Source organism: Oculina patagonica, chromosome 9 (assembly GCF_052425735.1).
Source record: "Oculina patagonica isolate OP01 chromosome 9, crgOcupat, whole genome shotgun sequence".
NCBI classification, from domain to species: Eukaryota; Metazoa; Cnidaria; class Anthozoa; order Scleractinia; family Oculinidae; genus Oculina; species Oculina patagonica.
Window position 1 is genome coordinate 25,708,196 of NC_135766.1, and position 19,055 is coordinate 25,727,250.

The 19,055-nt window shown below is 40.3% G+C and overlaps 1 protein-coding gene and 1 long non-coding RNA gene across 2 annotated transcripts in view; both read left to right on the forward strand.

Moving 5' to 3' along the window:
- LOC144665172 (uncharacterized) overlaps positions 1-12,555 on the forward strand; it is a 135,941-nt gene extending 123,386 nt beyond the window's left edge. Inside the window, exon 2 of the long non-coding RNA XR_013572896.1 lies at positions 10,703-12,555. This is a non-coding gene — a long non-coding RNA (uncharacterized LOC144665172). The remainder of the gene's footprint in view (positions 1-10,702) is intronic.
- On the forward strand, positions 1,863-10,695 carry LOC144665141 (uncharacterized). The gene is made up of 3 exons (XM_078526313.1): positions 1,863-1,996; positions 4,827-5,950; positions 6,345-10,695. The coding sequence occupies exons 2-3, from the start codon at positions 4,882-4,884 to the stop codon at positions 10,520-10,522; spliced, it is 5,247 nt and encodes a 1,748-aa protein (XP_078382439.1). The 5' UTR covers positions 1,863-1,996; positions 4,827-4,881; the 3' UTR covers positions 10,523-10,695.
- Positions 12,556-19,055: the final 6,500 nt, after the last annotated feature.

A 19,055-nucleotide genomic window follows, 5' to 3' on the forward strand; every position in this document is an offset into this window, starting at 1 on the left:
CCCCCGAGCTCTTATGCTTCCACTTTTATGCGTGCGTCTCTGATGAAAACCAGGTTGACAGCTTCTCGCAGACGGGCAAGTCCCCAGTCTATGTTGTGTTTAACCTTAGCGGATAGGAGGAACGAGAGGATCTGGGAAGAATACTATGATACTACTAGGAACTTGTTTTATCTTTTTTTCTTCTTCACTGTATTCTAACCACTAAATCTGGTTTAATTGTTTTAATTTTGGTTTAAGTTAAAACCATTCCAATAGTCCTTCGAGTATTCCGGGGGGCCATCTCTTATTAAAAGTCTCTATTTCCTTTTTTAGGAAAGAAATACTAGCACACAAAAGCAGCCATGTTTCTGCCTGTTGTTTCAGTTGGGTAAATAGCAGCTTCTCTTTCTTTCTATAAAGCTAAACTGCAACAGCATAAACGAAGGCAAAGCAATTTCACGTGTTTATTGTTCTCGAAGACTGCAGCAGGCCATCACTGTCTGTAGTTACGAGCTCTCCATATTGAGCAAACTGTCCATAAAGAGGGATTCTACTTTACTTCTAAGTTAGACGGCGATTAGTAACATATATAGCCCCAAGAGGAAAATTATTAAAACGTGTGCACTTGAAACGTTTGAAGATTTGACAACATTTACGGCTCAAAAACTTGCTGTTCAGGTGAGGTTTACCGATAAGTATAGGAAAACAGTCTGTTCGAGAAACAGTCGTGGAAATTAAAAAAAGTCCGATCTGTTCACAAGTACAATTAATCCCTAACTGTTTCGAGAAAAAAGACCTATTTCCTTTTTTTAAAAATGCTACCGTAAATACGAGTTTTTGAATTCAGCAAATTCAGTTTTGTTTTTACGCGATCGAGTTGCAACTGATGTGCCAGGTGTCCATTAGGCGTAGCTTTGAAAGTCAATTAAAGTGAGCTTTATATCAGTTAAAAGACAACTTAAATGCCTACTTGTTCCCTCATTTCTGTCCAGAATAAATTTGTTGATGAGTGCCTTCAAAGTTCATCGTTTTTAGATCGATCTTTGACGATTCCTCAGAAAGAAAGCCACGACTGAAGCCGACTGGAAACGAGTTGTGTTAGTGGTGCAGCCTTAGTGCAGCCGCATTTTTTGGCGCGAAACTGAGCGATACAATTAATTAATTGGAAATTATTTTTTTTAATTGTTCCGCTAGTGATACAATTTGGGATAAATTGTTCCGACGTCAACCAATTAGACGCGAGTATTTACGGGAGTAGACAAGTATTATTAGACATTAAAATCAACAGGAATACAATGGAATCAAATTAATGCTCAACTAGTGCGCTTTGCGAAATCAGGAGAAAATAAACTATACGCCCTTTTTAAAGTTTCCTGGTCCTCCTGCCTAGCCGTTCTTTTATCGTTATCTCCTCTACCCTTCAAGACTTTGTGGCCAGACTTCTGCCAACGAGTCAAATTTAAAAACCTTCTGTTACTCAAGGCCGGATGTTATATTGACCCTTATAAACGTTCTCAGCTAAGACTTGCGTAAAATTTGGTAATTAAAATTGTAATATTGCAAGGCCGGTTGGGACAAAGTAATTGTCGACTTCCCGTTCTTAGAATTAGGGAGACCCCCCAATGAGAGTGGACTGACTCAGCATATTCACCGTACCGACACAACTGGTTTAGTCTGTCTGTTTATCGCTGATCGTATTCACGATGTAACCTTGGGGCCTTTCAAAATACCGTGTAACACGCAGCGATTTTCTCCTCACCAAGGTAAAGGTTTCTGAAATTTTAAATTTGCTTTTATAGATTACAACTGGTAAGATATAACCATGCACCCAATTTTATCACTGAAGATATTTCTTAGTAATTTTTTGGTTATTAACATAGCAATAACTCCGTTGATAAATCACAGTTCACTCTAGATGCGTCAGTGGTAAAAAACACGATCTAATTCAGAAGGAGATCGGGAAGGAGAGTAGAACGGACACGGCGCAATTTCTCTGTTCAATACGCCGGAATGAGCGGTAAGTCTTTACCTAGACGCACCATAGTTTTATAACCATTCAGTATGTTAACAGGACATAATGCCAGTTTCAGAATTTTTATTTCTATCGAGCTTGGCTGGTTTAAGAAAAGTTTATTAGGTTGGTTTTTGTTGTTTATGAATTTTTGGCGTGAAAAAGTAGCGAATTGATACAAGGCGCTGAAGACTCAATTTGTGGTATTTTAGAAAATGAAATCCCTCTAAAATTATTTACTGCCTAGTAAATTAGCGTTCCCGTCCTGCTAATTTATGACGCGTGCTCTCCCTCAGCTGTCAAAAGCATTATAATTATTCATTTAGTCCGTCATTCATTTATTGATTTATTTGTTTCTTTCCAGTCATTGAAAATATTGGCGTTAGTCTATATTTATCTACTTAGTCTGCACAGATCATGCGCACTGCGCTGCAAGTGTCGGCAGATAGCTCGCCGCTAACCGCACATGCAGGAAGTCCATAATTGTTGTCGATATTTGCCCTACAATGAACACAAATTGGATAAACTTGTAAGAATTATCAACATGGAAAACAGAAACTGAGCCCCTGATAATGTCGCTATCGCACGAAAATCGTACCCAAAGATTATGTTTCTTATAATTACGTATTAGAAACACTACCGCGTCTGTTTTAAACTTACAGCGCTTCGTGGCGTTTGACACCTGGGTGAGCACAATAACATTGATCGCGAAATCTGTTTTTCTTTCCCACTGCTTTTAAGTGGATTCTTTTACAGTTTTGATGTTACTGTCACTTTTGTAAACGGTTTTATTGGTGACGGATATTTTTTGACATTTAATTCAAAGAAAGTTTCTCGATCATCAGACTTGTTATTACAGTGTACAGTTAGCCGCTTGTGACGCAACACTGCATGCATAAACGCGTCATTCCGACATTTAGGGTGCGTTTCTTTGGGAAAATCCAAAATGTGGATTATTGATCTCAGATCACACGGATACTTTGCTCCCAAAGAAACGAATAATCCGAAAATGGATTTTTTGCCATGACAACCCCGTAAACACATTTCGCACAGAACATAAAATATCAGCACAAATTTATTTTTCGTCGAATGTATCCTAGCTAAAATAATTTCAGCATACAAAATCTTTTACAAAAACCACACGTCGAAGTAGATCTTCTTTAGCGTTAAGCACAATGTGGCGAGAAAGCATCTGAGAGCGAAGAATGATTGCGAAATGATCAGTGCAAATTTCACTCGTGACAATTTCAAAAGGATACAACTTCCGTAGGCACACAGTGGCTGTTCTAGAAAACCTGTATCCCGTTTAAAATGATACTACATACCAATCTGAAGCTACCGTTTCCTTTTATCGTGAAATATTTTTGTATTTTGATCGAAATAACCGCCTAAAACTTTCCGTATGGCAGTGTTTACAAAGAGCGAACCTGTATTTTCACAGCAAAGACCGCTGGGCCAAGGTACTTTTTTCGAATCCTTTCCCAAAGAAACGCACGGATCATGAATCCTAAAAATCCGGATTCAGATATGATCTGATGTATCCACTCGAAGTGTGGATTCTTCAGATCATCGATCCAAGATTAATCCATTTTCGGATATAGGTAAAGAAACGCAAAATCCGTTTTTGGATCAAGAATCCGGATTCGGATTTTTCCCAAAGAAACGCACCCTTACCGTACCCAAATTCGCAAGTAGCCAATCAGAAGCGCGATCTACTGTCCTGATATCCTACGATATCAAGTCACTGACCTGATATGCCACCATATCACGGTCACTTTGAATTAAAGTAGTGTTTCCGTACTATGAATTGAAAAGAGGTTTTACCAATAAAACAGAAACGAGTATTTTAAATTAGCTGGTGCTTACCGGTCGTAAAATGAGAAAAACTTTCCCGCCAAAACTAAACTTGAACGCGCTCGCCAATTGCGCGATGTTTGCCGACGAGTACTGAAACATTCACACTGAAACAATGGAGTGGGAATTTCCAAATTTTTCGCTGAATTTGGATTTTGAAAATTTAGGGAATGAAACTCCAAACAAGCGAGTAAAAAAATGTGAGAAGAGGACTTGATAAAAGTGTTGAAGACCAAAAAAGTATCAATACAAGCAGGTCAACACATTTTGCACTACGTGTCTGGCAAGCATGGCTTCGACAGAGCGAATAACTCACCGGATTTTTGGCTGAATTTGGGTACGGTAAATACCTAATAGTACCTTTTTGGTACGCTTCGGCGGCATATCAGGCTCGTTTGGTCTCGCCATGGGTATTTTGGCTCGACTGCGTCTCGCCAAAATACGAACCATGGCTCGACCAAACTCGCCTGATATGCCGCCGAAGCGTACCAAAAAGGTACGATTAGGTATAAGTACAAATACCAGTGTCTGTAAATATGACGCTAAGACTTTAGTCTATTCACCAACCAGAATAAAGATAGCATTATTTAACGTTGTTCAGTATTTAAAGGGGCTTGGTCACAGATTTTAACAGATTTTTAACCAGCCAAAACATGTATTTGTGTCGTAGTAAACCTAAACAAAATGTTCCATTTTTGAAAAAAAAATTCAATATAAGAGCACTGAAACTATTAGCAAGCGTCTTTGGCTGCTAATAGTTTCCATCAAATCACTGTGACGTAGCTTCTTTAACTGTCCAATACCACCAGGCTAACAATAAGCATAATTTGTAGGTGTTAACCCGTTTGTACCAAGCTCTATGCGATTGTAACAAGATGTAAAAGGGACAAATTGCATGCGCACTTCAGAAGTAGTTTGGGATGTAATGATCAGCCTACTATTCGTCTTTCTTGACCTGTGTCCTTGACCTATAATTTTGCAGGTAGTACAACAAAAGCGTAAAGATACTGTGTCCCGACCACTGCTGATACGTAAAGATGGCTCTGGCGCCGTTTCGGGACGAGCAGTTGAACTATTTTAAGTTTGCATTCATTGTTCTGGATGAGTTCCCTAAGGCCTTACGTCAGACATTCAGAACAATGTGGGACAACACCTTTGGACATCTGCCTGGTTACCAACCCTGGGATGATTCCGCTGCAGTGAGAGGTTTATTTCTAGCTACAGAGGGTGGCACAACCAAAGTTCCCGTACATCTCTCTTATGATGAATGGGAGTGTACCGCCTTATTCCAGGCTACTATCTACGCGCGGTCCTTCGCTTTACCAGACGGCAGAGGACATCATAGAATACTCAGTGACTTGTACGTTAAGCCCAAAGGAGTGTCTACTGGTAGTTTCCATGCATCAGTTGTAAGCCCTGGTGGAAACAAGGCAGAAACGTTTGCATTAGCGATTGACCAAATTCGTCTTTTAAGGAATTCCTTATGTCACTCACCCAGGTCTGAGTTGAACAAGATAACATTTGACCAATACGTGCAACTCGCTAAAGATGCATTCAAAGCTCTTGGTGTGAACACAAATCCAATTGATGCTGTGGGGGGTTTGACTGAGTCGGACTTTCCTACGGAGCGAGTTCGTCAGCTAGAGGACGACATCAAAAGTGAGTTACAGGCAGATAAGAAGTTTCTTGAGGATGAAGTGAAAGACGAGCTACAAGGCATAAGGTCAGATATCGCTCAGTCAATCCAGGAACGACAGAAGGATCAGAAAAGAACAGAGACAGAGAGAAAGGATGAGATTCAGGACCTGAAGAACCAGTTACAGACTGACAAAGATGAGCTGAAAGAGAAGCTAGAAGACATAACAGTTACCGCTCAGTCAAACAAGAAACTACTAGAAGATCAAAAAGAAACAGAGGCCGAAAAAAAGAAAAAGCTTGAAAATCTGACGAGCCAGCGACAATTTGATAAAGATGAGTTGAAAGAAGAGATAAGAAAAGCAGCCGAGAAAACCATCGAAGCGACAACTGCAGCAAACCGAGAATTCCTTGAAAACATGGCGGAGCTAAAGGAAAAACTTGATGATATTATCACGAGCAAGAAATTAGGTAACCTCTTATAACAACCCATGTTACTGGTCCTACAACAGAATCATTATATATTATTATGTAAGCATTCAAATAAAACGTTTTGGTTTATGTTTCGAACGCTGTTAAAGCAGTAAAATCTGACGAGGAAAAAGTATTTTACCGGTATAGGTTTTTGTAACATTCTTGTGCGGAAAACGTGGAAGAACGCAAATGTCTTTGGAAACGCGTTGTCCACCGAAGTTTGGCAATACAAGATATAATGTCTCGGTGCAAAAGCTCCTCGGAGTAACATTTTTGTAGTCAGAACTTTACTATTAACATGACTTGAACGTTTAATGGTTGGTCGGAGTCCTTCTTTATTTAACGGTAAACTGCCATTATTATAAATAACTATATTTCAAACTTTTTAAAGGTACTAAAGTCGCCTTACCAAGATCATGTCTTCCTCCAATTGTGCCACACTTCACCGGCCGTCAGAAAGAATGTGATGACATCATTGATCACGTGATGTCCAGATCCACCCGAATCGTCTCGATCTGGGGTTCACCTGGCTTCGGAAAAACGTCGGTTGCGATCGCAGTCGGACACCATCTCCAGTCTGAAGGATTACCGGTCTACTTCCTCTCATTACGGGGCCTTCAGTCAAAAGCCGATCTCACATCGAAGCTTCTTAGCTTTCTTAGACAATTTTCCTCAAATGATCCGTCCCCTCAGCGTCTATCACTCGATGATGAACTTTGCGAACTTTTCAGCAAAATTTTTCATCGTTTTGTGTTCGTTCTTGATAATGCCGACGAGCTTTTCGAGAGTGGTGAGGCAAACGTTAAGGAGGATGTCGTGAATCTTCTTGAAGAACTTCTCAGGCGAAACGAAGAAGCAACATTCGTTCTTACCACAAGGGAATCTTTGGAGTTTATGAATGTGCATTTCCAAGGCCACCAGGCAATGCGAATAAGACCACTGGATGAGGACTCTTCCGAACATTTAGTTCATCAGTTACTCCCAGGTGCGACCACCTCTGACTGCATCCGACTCACGCAAATCTGTGGGCATGTACCTTTGGCCATTAAGTTATTGTGTTCTTCCATTTCTGAAGATAATGTTCTACCTAATCAATTTCTAGATGAATTGGTGAGGGATACCGACGGTAATATCGTCGACATGTTGGACAACCCGGATTTTCCGACCAATCTGAGGTTAAAATTCCTGTTCGATTCCTCTTTTCAGAGACTCTCTGCAGGAGAGAAAGAAGCCCTTGTGTGCTTGAGTATTCTTCCAGAGAATTTCGATCAGGAAGTTGCAGCAGCCGTTATGAATCAAACAAGAATTTCTGCCACCAAGAAATTGCAAAGCCTTCGTAGGAAATCTCTTCTCGACTCAAGTTCCAAACCAGGGTCATTTCAAATACATACCCTTCTTCAATCATTTGCAAGAGAAAAGGGAGAACATGAAATGAGAGAAACTGTTCTCAACTCAAAAGCCCGCTTCTATGCATTTTACATTTCTTTATTTGAGAAGCTTAACAAGCAATTTCTTACAGGACATTCCATGTCCGCCTTAAATCAGTTTTACGAAAATGAGCAAAGTATTGTCCAAAGCCTTACAGAGGGCTGTACGTTCTCTAGCACAGCCAATACTCTATTGGGTACTTTGGTAAATGCAGAACTATTTCTACATTCGCTTTCGCTTACAGAAGAAGCAAATTTGTACCTGATTTACGACTCAGCAATTAAAGCGGCTGACAATCTGAAGAAAAATGTATTTTACAGGCAGTTACTTGTTTCCAAAGCTTTTTTTGAAGTAATTTTGGGGGCAGAAGGAAGAACAATGCAGCTGCTTAATAAAGCAAAGGAACTTCAAGCTTCTTCTTCCTCGGTCGCTTTTGGAGAAAAAGGAAAAACCCTTTGCTATTCTGGGATCAATCAGCTTGTAACTGGAAAAACCGAGGAAGGAGTTCAACTATTACGAGAAGCTCTTTCTTTGATGGAAAACATCCCCGAACAGGCAGTTCTTAGGCTTGTTGTGTGTCAGATTCTTGCTATTTATTACCGCTACAAGAATAACCCAAGCTTCAATCAGTTCTACAGCAAGGGACTCCAGGAATGCAGGGCAGCGGGAGGCACACAATTACTTGTGATTCCTCCGATGGATGGTACTGTAAAGGAAACTAACCATGAGAACACGCCACAAAGAAGCACCGAAAACTTACACAATCACCCACTCGAATTAACAATTCTTCTTCTTGTGAGCAAGGCCGCAAATAATTTCTCTGATTATGAAACCAAACAGTGTATAAGCAATGCTGTGCTGAAAATACTAAAAGACAGCGAAAATTCGATCCCACACAGCTCACTTGGTTTGTCAAACTTTCAACGCAACATTGTCTATACGTTTTACTTTATGAACAAAATTGAAGACGCATCCAAACTGTCTGAGGCAAGGATCAATTATCATCAGACAGCACTCAAGCAATGCAACAGCGATAAAGGGGAATTTCAAAGAGTCTCGAAACACTTCCCTGCAAATCACAATTTACATGAGGAATCACTAGCAAAGATTTACTGGGATCTTGGCATTTGTCAGTACACGAAAGCAAACTTTTCAGAAGCCATTCAGTCACTTCAGCGCGCACTTGAAATCAGACTAAAGTTGTTTGGGGACAAACATTATAGTACAGCTGACAGTTACTGTTCACTTGGAGTCACACAACATGCAGCAGGCGACTTGACGTCAGCTCTTCAGTCATTCCAATGTGCTTTGGACATAAGACTAAAACTGTCTGGAGAAGAACACTCAAGCACGGCTGACATTTACTCTTCACTTGGAGACGCACAACAAACACAAGGGGACGTAATGTCAGCTCTTCAGTCACACCAGCGTGCACTTGACATCAGACTGAGATTGTTTGGAGAAGAACACTCAAGCACAGCTTACAGCTACTATTCAATCGGGGTCGCACAACATTCACAAGGCGACTTGACATCAGCTCTTCAGTCATTTCAGCGTTCACTTGACATCAAACTAAAACTGTTTGGAGAAGAACACCCAAGTACAGCTGACAGTTATTTTTTACTTGGGGACAAACAACATGCACAAGGCGACCTGGTGTCAGCTCTCCAATCAAAACAGCGTGCACTTGACATCAGAATAAAGTTGTTTGGAGAGGAACACCCAAGCACAGCTAACAGTTACCATTCGCTCGGGATTATCCAACATACACAAGGTGACTTATCTTCAGCTCTTCAGTCATTCCAGTGTGAACTTGATATCAGATTGAAATTATTTGGAGAAGAACACTCAAGCGTAGCTGACAGTTACTATTCAATCGGAGAAACAGAACATGCAAAAGGTAACTTACCTTCAGCTCTTCAGTCTAGGCAGCGTGCACTTGACATCAGATTGAAACTGTTAGGAGAAGACCACTCTAGTACAGCTGACAGTTACGAGTCACTCGGGCAAACACAATTCTTTGCACAAGCCGACTTAGCTCCAGCCCTTCAGTCATTCCAGCGTGCATTCGATATCAGACTGAGTTTGTTTGGAGAAGAACACTCAAGCACGGCTGACAGCTACTCTTCACTTGGAGACACACAGCATGCACAAGGCGACTTGCCGTCAGCTCTTCAGTCACAACAGCGTGCACTTGACATCAGACTAAAATTATTTGGAGAAAAAAACTCAAGCACAGCTAATAGCTACTTTGCACTCGGGGTCGCACAACATGCACTAGGTGACTTGTCGTCAGCTCTTCAGTCGCACCAGCGTGCACTTGACATTAGACGGAAATTGTTTGGAGAAGAACACTCAAGCACAGCTGACAGTTACCATTCACTTGGTGACTCACAACATGCACAAGGCGACTTGGCGTCAGCTCTTCAGTCTTTCCAGCGTGCACTTGACATCAGACTAAAACTGTTTGGAGAAGACCACTCGAGCACAGCTGACATTTACTGCTCACTCGGGATCACCCAGCATGCACAGGGTAACTTGGCCTTAGCTTGTCAGTCTAAACGTCGTGCAATTGACATCAGAAAGAAACTGTTTGGCGAAGAAACTTCAACCACAGCTGACATTTTGTTTTCACTCGGGTTCACACAACTTGCACTGGGCGACTTCACGTCAGCTCTTCAGACTCAACAGCGTGCACTTGACATACGACTCAAACTTTTTGGTGAAGAACGCTCAAGCACAGCTGACAGTTACTATTCAATCGGATTCATACAACATACACAAGGCGACTTAACGACAGCTGTTCAGTCATTCCAGCGTGCGCTTGATATCAGATTGAAACTGTTTGGAGAAGACCACTCCAGCGTAGCTGATAGTTATGTTTCACTCGGAGCAACAAAACATGCACAAGGCGACTTCACTTCAGCTCTTCAGTTGAAGCAGCGTGCACTTGAAATTAGAATAAAGTTGTTTGGAGAACAAGACTCAAGCACGGCTGACAGCTGCTCTTCACTCGGGGACACACAACTTGCACAAGGCGACTGGACGTCAGCTATTACGTACAAACAGCGTGCACTTGACATCAGATTGAAAATGTTTCTTAAAAGCATGGCTGAGAGCAATATTTCGAGCAATTCGTGATTGAGTATCGTAAAGTCAAAAACAAAGTAGTCACTCTGACCAATGACAAGGAATACAGGCAATCTAGTGAACGAATCAAAATTCCAGGCAGAAATGTTACCTGTACGAAGCGAGGAAAAACGTGTGTCAGTGAGTCTCTATTGATTTTGGTTTTAATTTAAGGGTTAAATGAAAACCAAGTAATTTTTGTGTGGACTTTAAAGTCTACACATTGTTGTCATGCAGTTTTTTCCGATTGGGGGGTCACTTTCCGTGATAACTCGGGTTAGTGCTTTCGGAAGTTTTCGACAGTGATCGGAGGATCCGAAGTTTCGGTGAGATGGGCAGCCAAGGCAGTAAACCCAGAAATTCGATCAGTATCGAGTAAGTCGCACTTTATTCTTGAATCTAGAAGCCTTTTTTGACACGGCTTTCGAAGAACGTGTGGTGGCTGGAAAATATACATCAAGGAACAACTTCAAAGGCAGCGGTGGCGTAGATGAAAAGTGAAATAACAATCGCGACGGCTGAAATCTGCATATCTAATGAGCTGAACAACTGCGGTCATAGGTCACGTTTCTTGTTTTTCACACTTTTGACTCACTTTCCACAGTTTTTGTTTCTCTGTGCGGCTTGAGCATTTTTGATTCGCATATTAAAACGAATCAAATGTCTGGTTATTTATTTATTTCAGCTTTGCCAAACACAATGAATGCACAACGAGTTGTATCAAAACAAGTTCGCTGATCATGTTGTTTTACTTGTCTTGGACTCCGGGATATAATTCACCAGCTCCATTTCTCTCAAGTAGTATATTTAACAAAAGACCGATGTCGAATTCAGAACTGAACTAAAACATTGTCATGAAAAGAATAAAAATAACATCGAACCGTAGAATATGCATATATCCAAACCGTGCGACAAAATAATTTAATTGTCGGTTCAAATAACGTCCTTCGCCGCCTCTCAAAACACCGACTTCAAGTGAATATTTCGTAAACAGAAAAATATATTTCTCCGCCTTTCTACGCAAGCTACTAAGAAATTATTTGTGAAAGCTTATTGAAAAGTTCTTATTCCAAAAAGGTTAAAAAAGAACTCATTGAAAGAAAATAAGTTTTTCGATGAGTTGTTTACACAAGCTTTACACAAAAAGTAAGGGTTGTGTAAACAAGCGATGCGAGACAGTTCACGTGCTCCACGCACATTTCTTTTTTTAATGAAAATAGTATCCTATCTTGCTAGCGGTAAGGAAAGGCTTTTGGTCTAATAACTGCTGTTCTTGTAGGATTCTAGGTTTTTATTTGCATGAAAAAAGGCATTTGTCGTGAACGACGTGACAAAGGGTCACACCACGCTCCTTCACATTGCGTGACATCCCAAGCGGCAATGGTAACGTTTGTTTCTTGAAGCGTAGTACAAGTAATAAGACAAGTAATAGTACACTTTGTTCTTCCAACAGTCTTGTAAATAATAAATTGATTGACAAGTTCTTTGTTTTTTCGCCTTGTATCTCAAATTACTCGATTCGAAACTTGAAGTTGTTGACTGCTACAGTAACTCATTGATTAATTCATAATGTCAACTTTTATTCAAATGAAAGTCCACACATGTTCGCATAGCGGACTCACTTTTACTGTTATTTAACATTTTAAGCCTGCCACAGTTTTTTCAAACAGTTTTAAGTGACCCGGATAAAAAGTGATCTGTCCTCGCTTGCAGTGTAAGGCAGTAAATACATCATTTTATCAGTAACCGTTAAGCTTCCATTTAGCGCCAGTTACGGCCCTGGTTAATTATGGGTAGATATTGTTTGATTTTAGCCTTGTATTAGACTTTAGAAAGCTAATCCCAGGATTAACGCCAATTTTGAATTCAGTTTTGTAAATTATAAATATTTTTTTCTCAGCTATTTCGGAAACATTTGAAACTTTTGCCACTATTATTCTAAGGCCCAAAAAATAAGTTATAAGCACATAACTTGCCAGAAATAAAAAGAACCTCAGTTATCTTTAAATCCCTAATTAGCTTGAATAAAAAAAAGATAAAACTGGTCCCCTCGTTTCGTTTTTGATTCCTAATCGAACTTTCTGTTTTTCAGCCAGGGGTCGTCAGTGTTAATAGGGCAAATCTATCAGAACAAGATTTCCTGCCAATTCCTCCCCACTTCATCCTTCGTATCAGTAATACTTTCGGATCCCCAAACTTATGTGTAAACTGTTCTTTTGGAATGATGGGACGCAGGAACAATGATCCAAGATCAGTTGGATTATCGTGCATCAGAAGAACCGAGTAACCCTTGCCCTGAGTGGATTCATCGGCTCCTTTATAATGCACCATGATCCGACTGATCATGGATTAACGATCATAATCCGGAGGATTTGAAGAAACTGCACAAAATTACTCATCCTCGGAGACCCAGGGGCAGTTGGTGGGGGCGAGGGAAACGCGAAACTTCGAGAAAAAAAGAATAGGCATAGAAAAGTTGGAGCGATTGAAAGGTGCCCCTGGGAAAAAGAGTCTTACCAGGCCAGTTCCAAACAGCTCTCTGAATGCTGCCTCCTGGTGGGGCAATTTCGCGTTTTCCTCGCCCCCACTTACTGCTCCTATGAAAATTACTCAGCTAGATAAGAGGAAACTTACGATGCTGTTTGGTGCTACTTGCTTTTGTTAGAGTCTATTAAATTTCATTCACCTACTGTAGTTTTATTTACATAAAAAAAATGTTCGTTATTTATAGTCAGGGAGATAACAGCAGTTGTTTTATCACGGTGAATACCTTTTTTTTGGGCATGGGATATGGATTTTAAATGTTAAACCACACCACCACAAACAGTTGACATAAAGCAATTCCACAAGTTTATTGTTGTTGAAGAACAGCAGATGATGTAAAGTGTACTAAACAACAACCTAACAATGAAATGATATTCTGCAAAATGACAATTGAGTTCTCTCCTGTAGTAACTGAGCAGCTCGCTTGGGAGTGTTCAATTTACCTGAACTATGGTTTCACCACAAGGGAGGGGTGACTCGTACAACAACGCTCAACAAGAGAGAAGAAGCATTGTGTGACAGCTCAAAATACCACGAGTGAGGAGACTAAAAATGATTGTGGGAGCTGCTGTGTTTTAAGGAGAGAACTCACACAATATACAAGAATATAAATACTATACAAGATACGAACAAAATATAAACAAGACTCTCCTAATACAATTCTGTGGCCCTTTGGGGGAAAAACTAGAACTACTGTTTACATTTTTTTTAACCTGGGGTTGTAGTGATATGACCATGCAAATGTTCACACATCAGAGCTTAATAGCCCATAAAATATTATTAAATTTTTACTCCACCGACACGTCAAAAGGATTCAAGATTTCTATTTTAATCACGCTGAACTTCGATTAAGCAACGGTGAACTACCACTACCCATAATACCTATTTGCGTACTCTTTTACGCTTCTGCATGACAAAAACAGCTCTCGGGGAGGGGGAGGGGGGAGGGGCCAGCTACACAATCAAGATTGAAAGTAAGATGCGCTTACATATGTGGAACTTTGCTAACTAGCTTTTCTAAAGTTGCTAACTCGTCAAATATTTCCTATTTGTGCCGGTGTTCAGTTTAACAATGATCATGTCATTTAAAGAGAAACGTGTTGCATTTGATCCGGACCCTCGTGTGCATGGACAAGACGAAGCTGGTGACACACATAGACGGTGGTGGTTTTGGCACAAATCGCGACAACTCGCTCGGCTCGCCCGGGCTCGCCTCGCTCCTTGTCGCGATTAGTGACCAAAACCACCACCGTCTATGTGTGCAAAAATCGCGAGCGGCACCCAAAATCTCTGCGGCTTGAGCGCTCACAAATCTCAAGCTGCCTTGCTGTGCCAGAATTATTTTTCAATTGAACAAAAGGCACATCAGTGTAAATGGAGTGGGAAAGAGAATGCGTTATGGCCAAGGGCCCCCGAACGAGAAAGTTTTACACCCCAACTGATGAATTTTACGACCCAATTCTGGAACGCTACGAGGTTTTAGACGTGACAAAAAAATACACGCCATGGTTGAAGAAACTCACACCGTAATGATTGCCCCCTTAAGAAGCGCAAGCATTTTGAAAAAAAAGAGTTTATCACATTTTTTTGACCCAAACCACAACCGCCTTTGGCACGTGCCTTGCACGCCAGAAACAGGGGTGCCCAAGGGGTCAATACCTGAAGACGTGTACAAATATGTGACAGGCTATTTAAAATCAATGCAAAGAAAAAGTGCCGAAGATTTTTCAAAAGTAACGTCATTAGAAATTCTCGAAATATTTATGTTAATAGTGAACAAAACAAAACCAGAAAGAGATTTTTTTGAAATATTGATGAAAACAGAATTTAATTATAAAAACAATATGAATGTAAAAAAACCCGAAGTTTTTGGTAAAAGTGCAGAAAGGGTCTTGCCCCGTTCTTTTCAGAACTACCCCCCCCCCATTAATGAAAACGTCAAAAACGAGTTATTTATACCAATAACTACCCTTTTACCAAAAAGCTGGCTACATTGTCTTTTTCTCACAAACTACAAAGAATCTTTTTTCAGGCTTGCTGAAATATATGACCTGGTGTACGATCTGGAAAAAATCCCAGAAAACTTAAGAAAAAGAAAGCTGCAATCGTTATGCAAAGCATGGTTAAAACTAACAAAAAAATCGGGAAAGCAGGCGTGGAAATGGTAAAAAAAAGGAGGAAAATGTGAGTGGCTTTCACATTCCTAACTTCCTGAAGCAGATTCGCCGGACCCGACAGTGTACCAATCGTTGTATGGCGCCATTGTATTAAATTACAACCAACCTTTAATTGCTGTGCCAGAAACAATTCCTATTGAACAAATGCTCTTATTGAGTAAACGAAGATGGGAAGAGGGAGAACTGGAGAAATTAACTTGAATGTAAAGAAAAACTTGAAAAGATCTCGTGGAAAAGCGTTTACAACATACAAAAAAACTAAAGAAAATGAAAAACAAATAACAATCTTTTTAACAGACGAGCTGATTGAAAAATTAAAAAAATTAGACAGCAGTGTTGTCGCAAACGTTTTAACAAGCTAAACAAAACTTGCACGCTCCGGTGAGTGCATAAATTAAGAATATTTTAAGCAGGAACAACTCAATCGGCGGGTGATTTATTATGTTTTGCTTCTTCTATGGCCTCAACGACTTGATATGTTATTCTTCTGACATTCTTCTGCCAAGCAGGCTCAAAAAGTTCGGTGAAAATAAAGAAAATTGCATGGAACACAGCGATCATTTTGAAACTCTTCGTATGTGTTTTTTGCGAGCGTTTGGCTCGTCATTCTTTATGATATCCAGGTGTTAGCTTGATTTATATACAGAGTAAAGAAAATGACATCATTAAGCTATTTTTAGTGACAATGACTCACAATTGGCCGTCACGTGCATTAAATCAAAAGAACAATAGTTGTGCACGTGTAAAACAATAGATTTTACATTCCTGAGTGCTTAGAACTCAGATTTTAAGCACACAGGAATGAAAACAACTTACAAAAGTCTAAAAATATCATTCGGGTAATACCCCGACTTTGTACACCCACGCACGCAAACACAAAAAAAATTTGCATGCCGCTGTGGGTCACGCAATTTCTCGCTGTTCGCTTCAACTTAATTGTATTTTTTGCACACTCAGATTTAATCCTTTCGACTCGGCTGAAAGTCACTTTAAGTGCGCTGTAACCTTTTATTTTGCCTCGTTCAGGCAATTAACAACATCGCGGGTTATGTATCGAATATTTTTTTGACACTCGGGCGTGAAATATTCAAACACATAGTAAACGACAAGATGAGCGCAGACAATCATTCTTTTATAAAATGAAAAAATGTTTTATTGGACTGAAATTTTATTTCGAAATGTCGGTGGTGCTTTCGAGAAGTTTTTTTTCCAATCTTTTGCGTTCTTCTCTCTTGATTTCTTCCCGAATTTTCCCGATGTCTGGCTGGAGTGAATTTGTTTGTTTTTGTGCAAAGTTTGAGCGTAAAGTATCTTTAAGTTGGCGATATTTCTGCATTTCTCGTGTGATCAGTTGAAACTCCTTGTCAGAAACAAGATTATCATTCAGAGCTTGTGAGACAGAGCAGTTTATCGAGTCATGTTTTGCAACAGCCAGAGCGAGGATTCTTGAGTGCTTATTAACTTTACGTTCAAGCTTTTTGTTGATAACTGACAGGCCAGTGGAAGCTGCGCCAGATATACCTGCTACTGCTGCAACAGGCACGCCGATAACAATTCCAACACCAGTAAGTGAAGTCGCAACAGCTCCAGAAGACAGAGCTGCCGTCACGGCGCCAAGACAGACAACGGAATAGTGAATAACTTTACGGACTTTTTTATATTTTTTTAACACAAGCCTGTAATGCTCAGCTTCAGCGGATATTTCTTTTTCAATTTTACTTATTTCAGTCAGCCGAAAATTCTCGGCATTTGTTGGGAGGCTTGGATAAAGTTGTGTTTCTTCGCGATCACCATAAGCAGGGGCACTCGGGAGAACATTAGCAGATGACATGGTCGTATACAATAAAAAAATATTAATTTAATTCTAATTCAAAATGCAGCGGAGCTCCAACAAAGTCAAACTTACTGCCAGTTTTGTCTTTGACGGTCAATGTGACACTGTTCACACTCTGAACAGCGTTGGTTCGACGTGAATTATTGATAAAATTTTGAGGGTAATGAACCAAATCATAAGGTTTCCCGGTTATTGGTACACAAGCGAGAATGTCACTTGGCTTTCCATTATACAAGTTATTTTCTTTGGAAAGTAAATCGCAGTGAATGTAATAAAAGTCTGGCTTAGTAAAATCTTCAATTCTTGCGTTAGCAGCATCAACAATTGTGTTCTTAAAAAGTTTAGAAAGATTTTTATCAAAAGAAAAGCTTTCAATATTTTTTGTTTTTGTTATTGAAAAGCCTCTTTTCAAATCATCCCTTTTTACTGTTAGCTTTTGTTGATCTTTGAACTTATTAGTCAGGTAAGTTGTAATTTCATCAAAATTGTAGTTGCCTGGAAAAAAATCAGCAACATTGTTGCTCACATTGTTTTGTTTAATGCTTATGGAGCCAATTCCTTCCAGATTATGCCAGCTGTTTTGTAACAAGCATGACAGCAGGCTGATAAACCTTGGTTTTTCAATTGGCTGGTCAAAGTAAACAGCTTCCCCGTTGGAACTCGCGTCGATTGTGAGCACAACCATCTTTATAATTATCTTTTGAAAAATAAATCTTTAATATAAAATGGCGCCGCCTATTCCGAGAGCTGATGACATTTATCAATCAATTTTTCTTGATTCCAAAGAAAGAGATTTTATGAAGTGGATGAAAACCCCAGAAGCAACTAAAATTTCTGAAGCGGCAAAAGACAATGCGTGGAAACCTTTTCTTGCAAAATATCCAAACGCTGACCGAACAAAATTTGTTGCACAGGTTGAGTTCGCGTACAACCACACAGCAACGGCAGACATTTATTACAAGGCAGGGCAAGGCCATTTGATAAATGTTTTTGGCTCAGACAGCAAATATTGGAGCCAGGATATGAAAAATGCACTTGGTGTTGCGCAAAGCGCTGGAGGTTTTCCACAACAGCTGTCACCAAGCGGCGCAAAAGGCTCATCTTTGCCAATTCCCGCGGTTGGATTTCACGAAGCCGCACCGAGTTTGAAAAAAATATTTAACAGCAAAATCAACATCTACGTAACACCAGATCAATATTTCACAACGAAATTAAGAGAGATTTTTCAAAAAACAAAACTGAAGCATACATCAGGAAAAGAGTCAAAAAGGTGGCTTGCTGGCCCTAATATGTCCTACTGGCCTCAGCAACTTAACTTTGCTGTCTGGTGCGCGACAACAGGCTGCGGTATAAGTCGAGATATTTTCGATGAAGAGCACTCAGCTCTTAGCTTGCCACCGGTTGTGCGTAATTTTTACCTTTTTCACGTTTATTTCACAATAAGGCGAATATTGTTTCAGATGGGGGGAATTCAGAGCGTAAGCGCCTTGCCTGGCGACCCAACGTTTAGCCCGTCCGACAACAAGTACGACGTGGCTTCGTACATAAGAATATGCGCTGAGTTCGGTGTCGACCCGTCAAGCGATTTTCGTTTCACAAGAGGCGCAAACCACGGACTTGGTGACGTTTATATCTGGATCTCAAATATTGGTCCGAAAAATTCTGGAGCAAAATACCCCGATTACGATAGATTTTCGGATGAAGGTGGAACTGCAAGCAAAGGTAACTTGATTCAATACATCGAGCCAGACGACGCTGCATATGCACAGGCAGACTGGTTTTGTCCTAACAGCACTGAAGGGCTTACTCAGGCAGGTTTGTCGAGAGTAAACCAGTCGATAGAGGCTTTTGTCTACTGTATTTTGGGTTCGCAGGTCAACGTTCGAAGTAGCATACTTGGCACAGGCGGCCGTGCAAAGGAAGCGCAAAGTGAGTTTCTCGTGTTAGTTGAAGACGCTATAAGGCAACCTGATCTGGCAAAGTCGGTCCA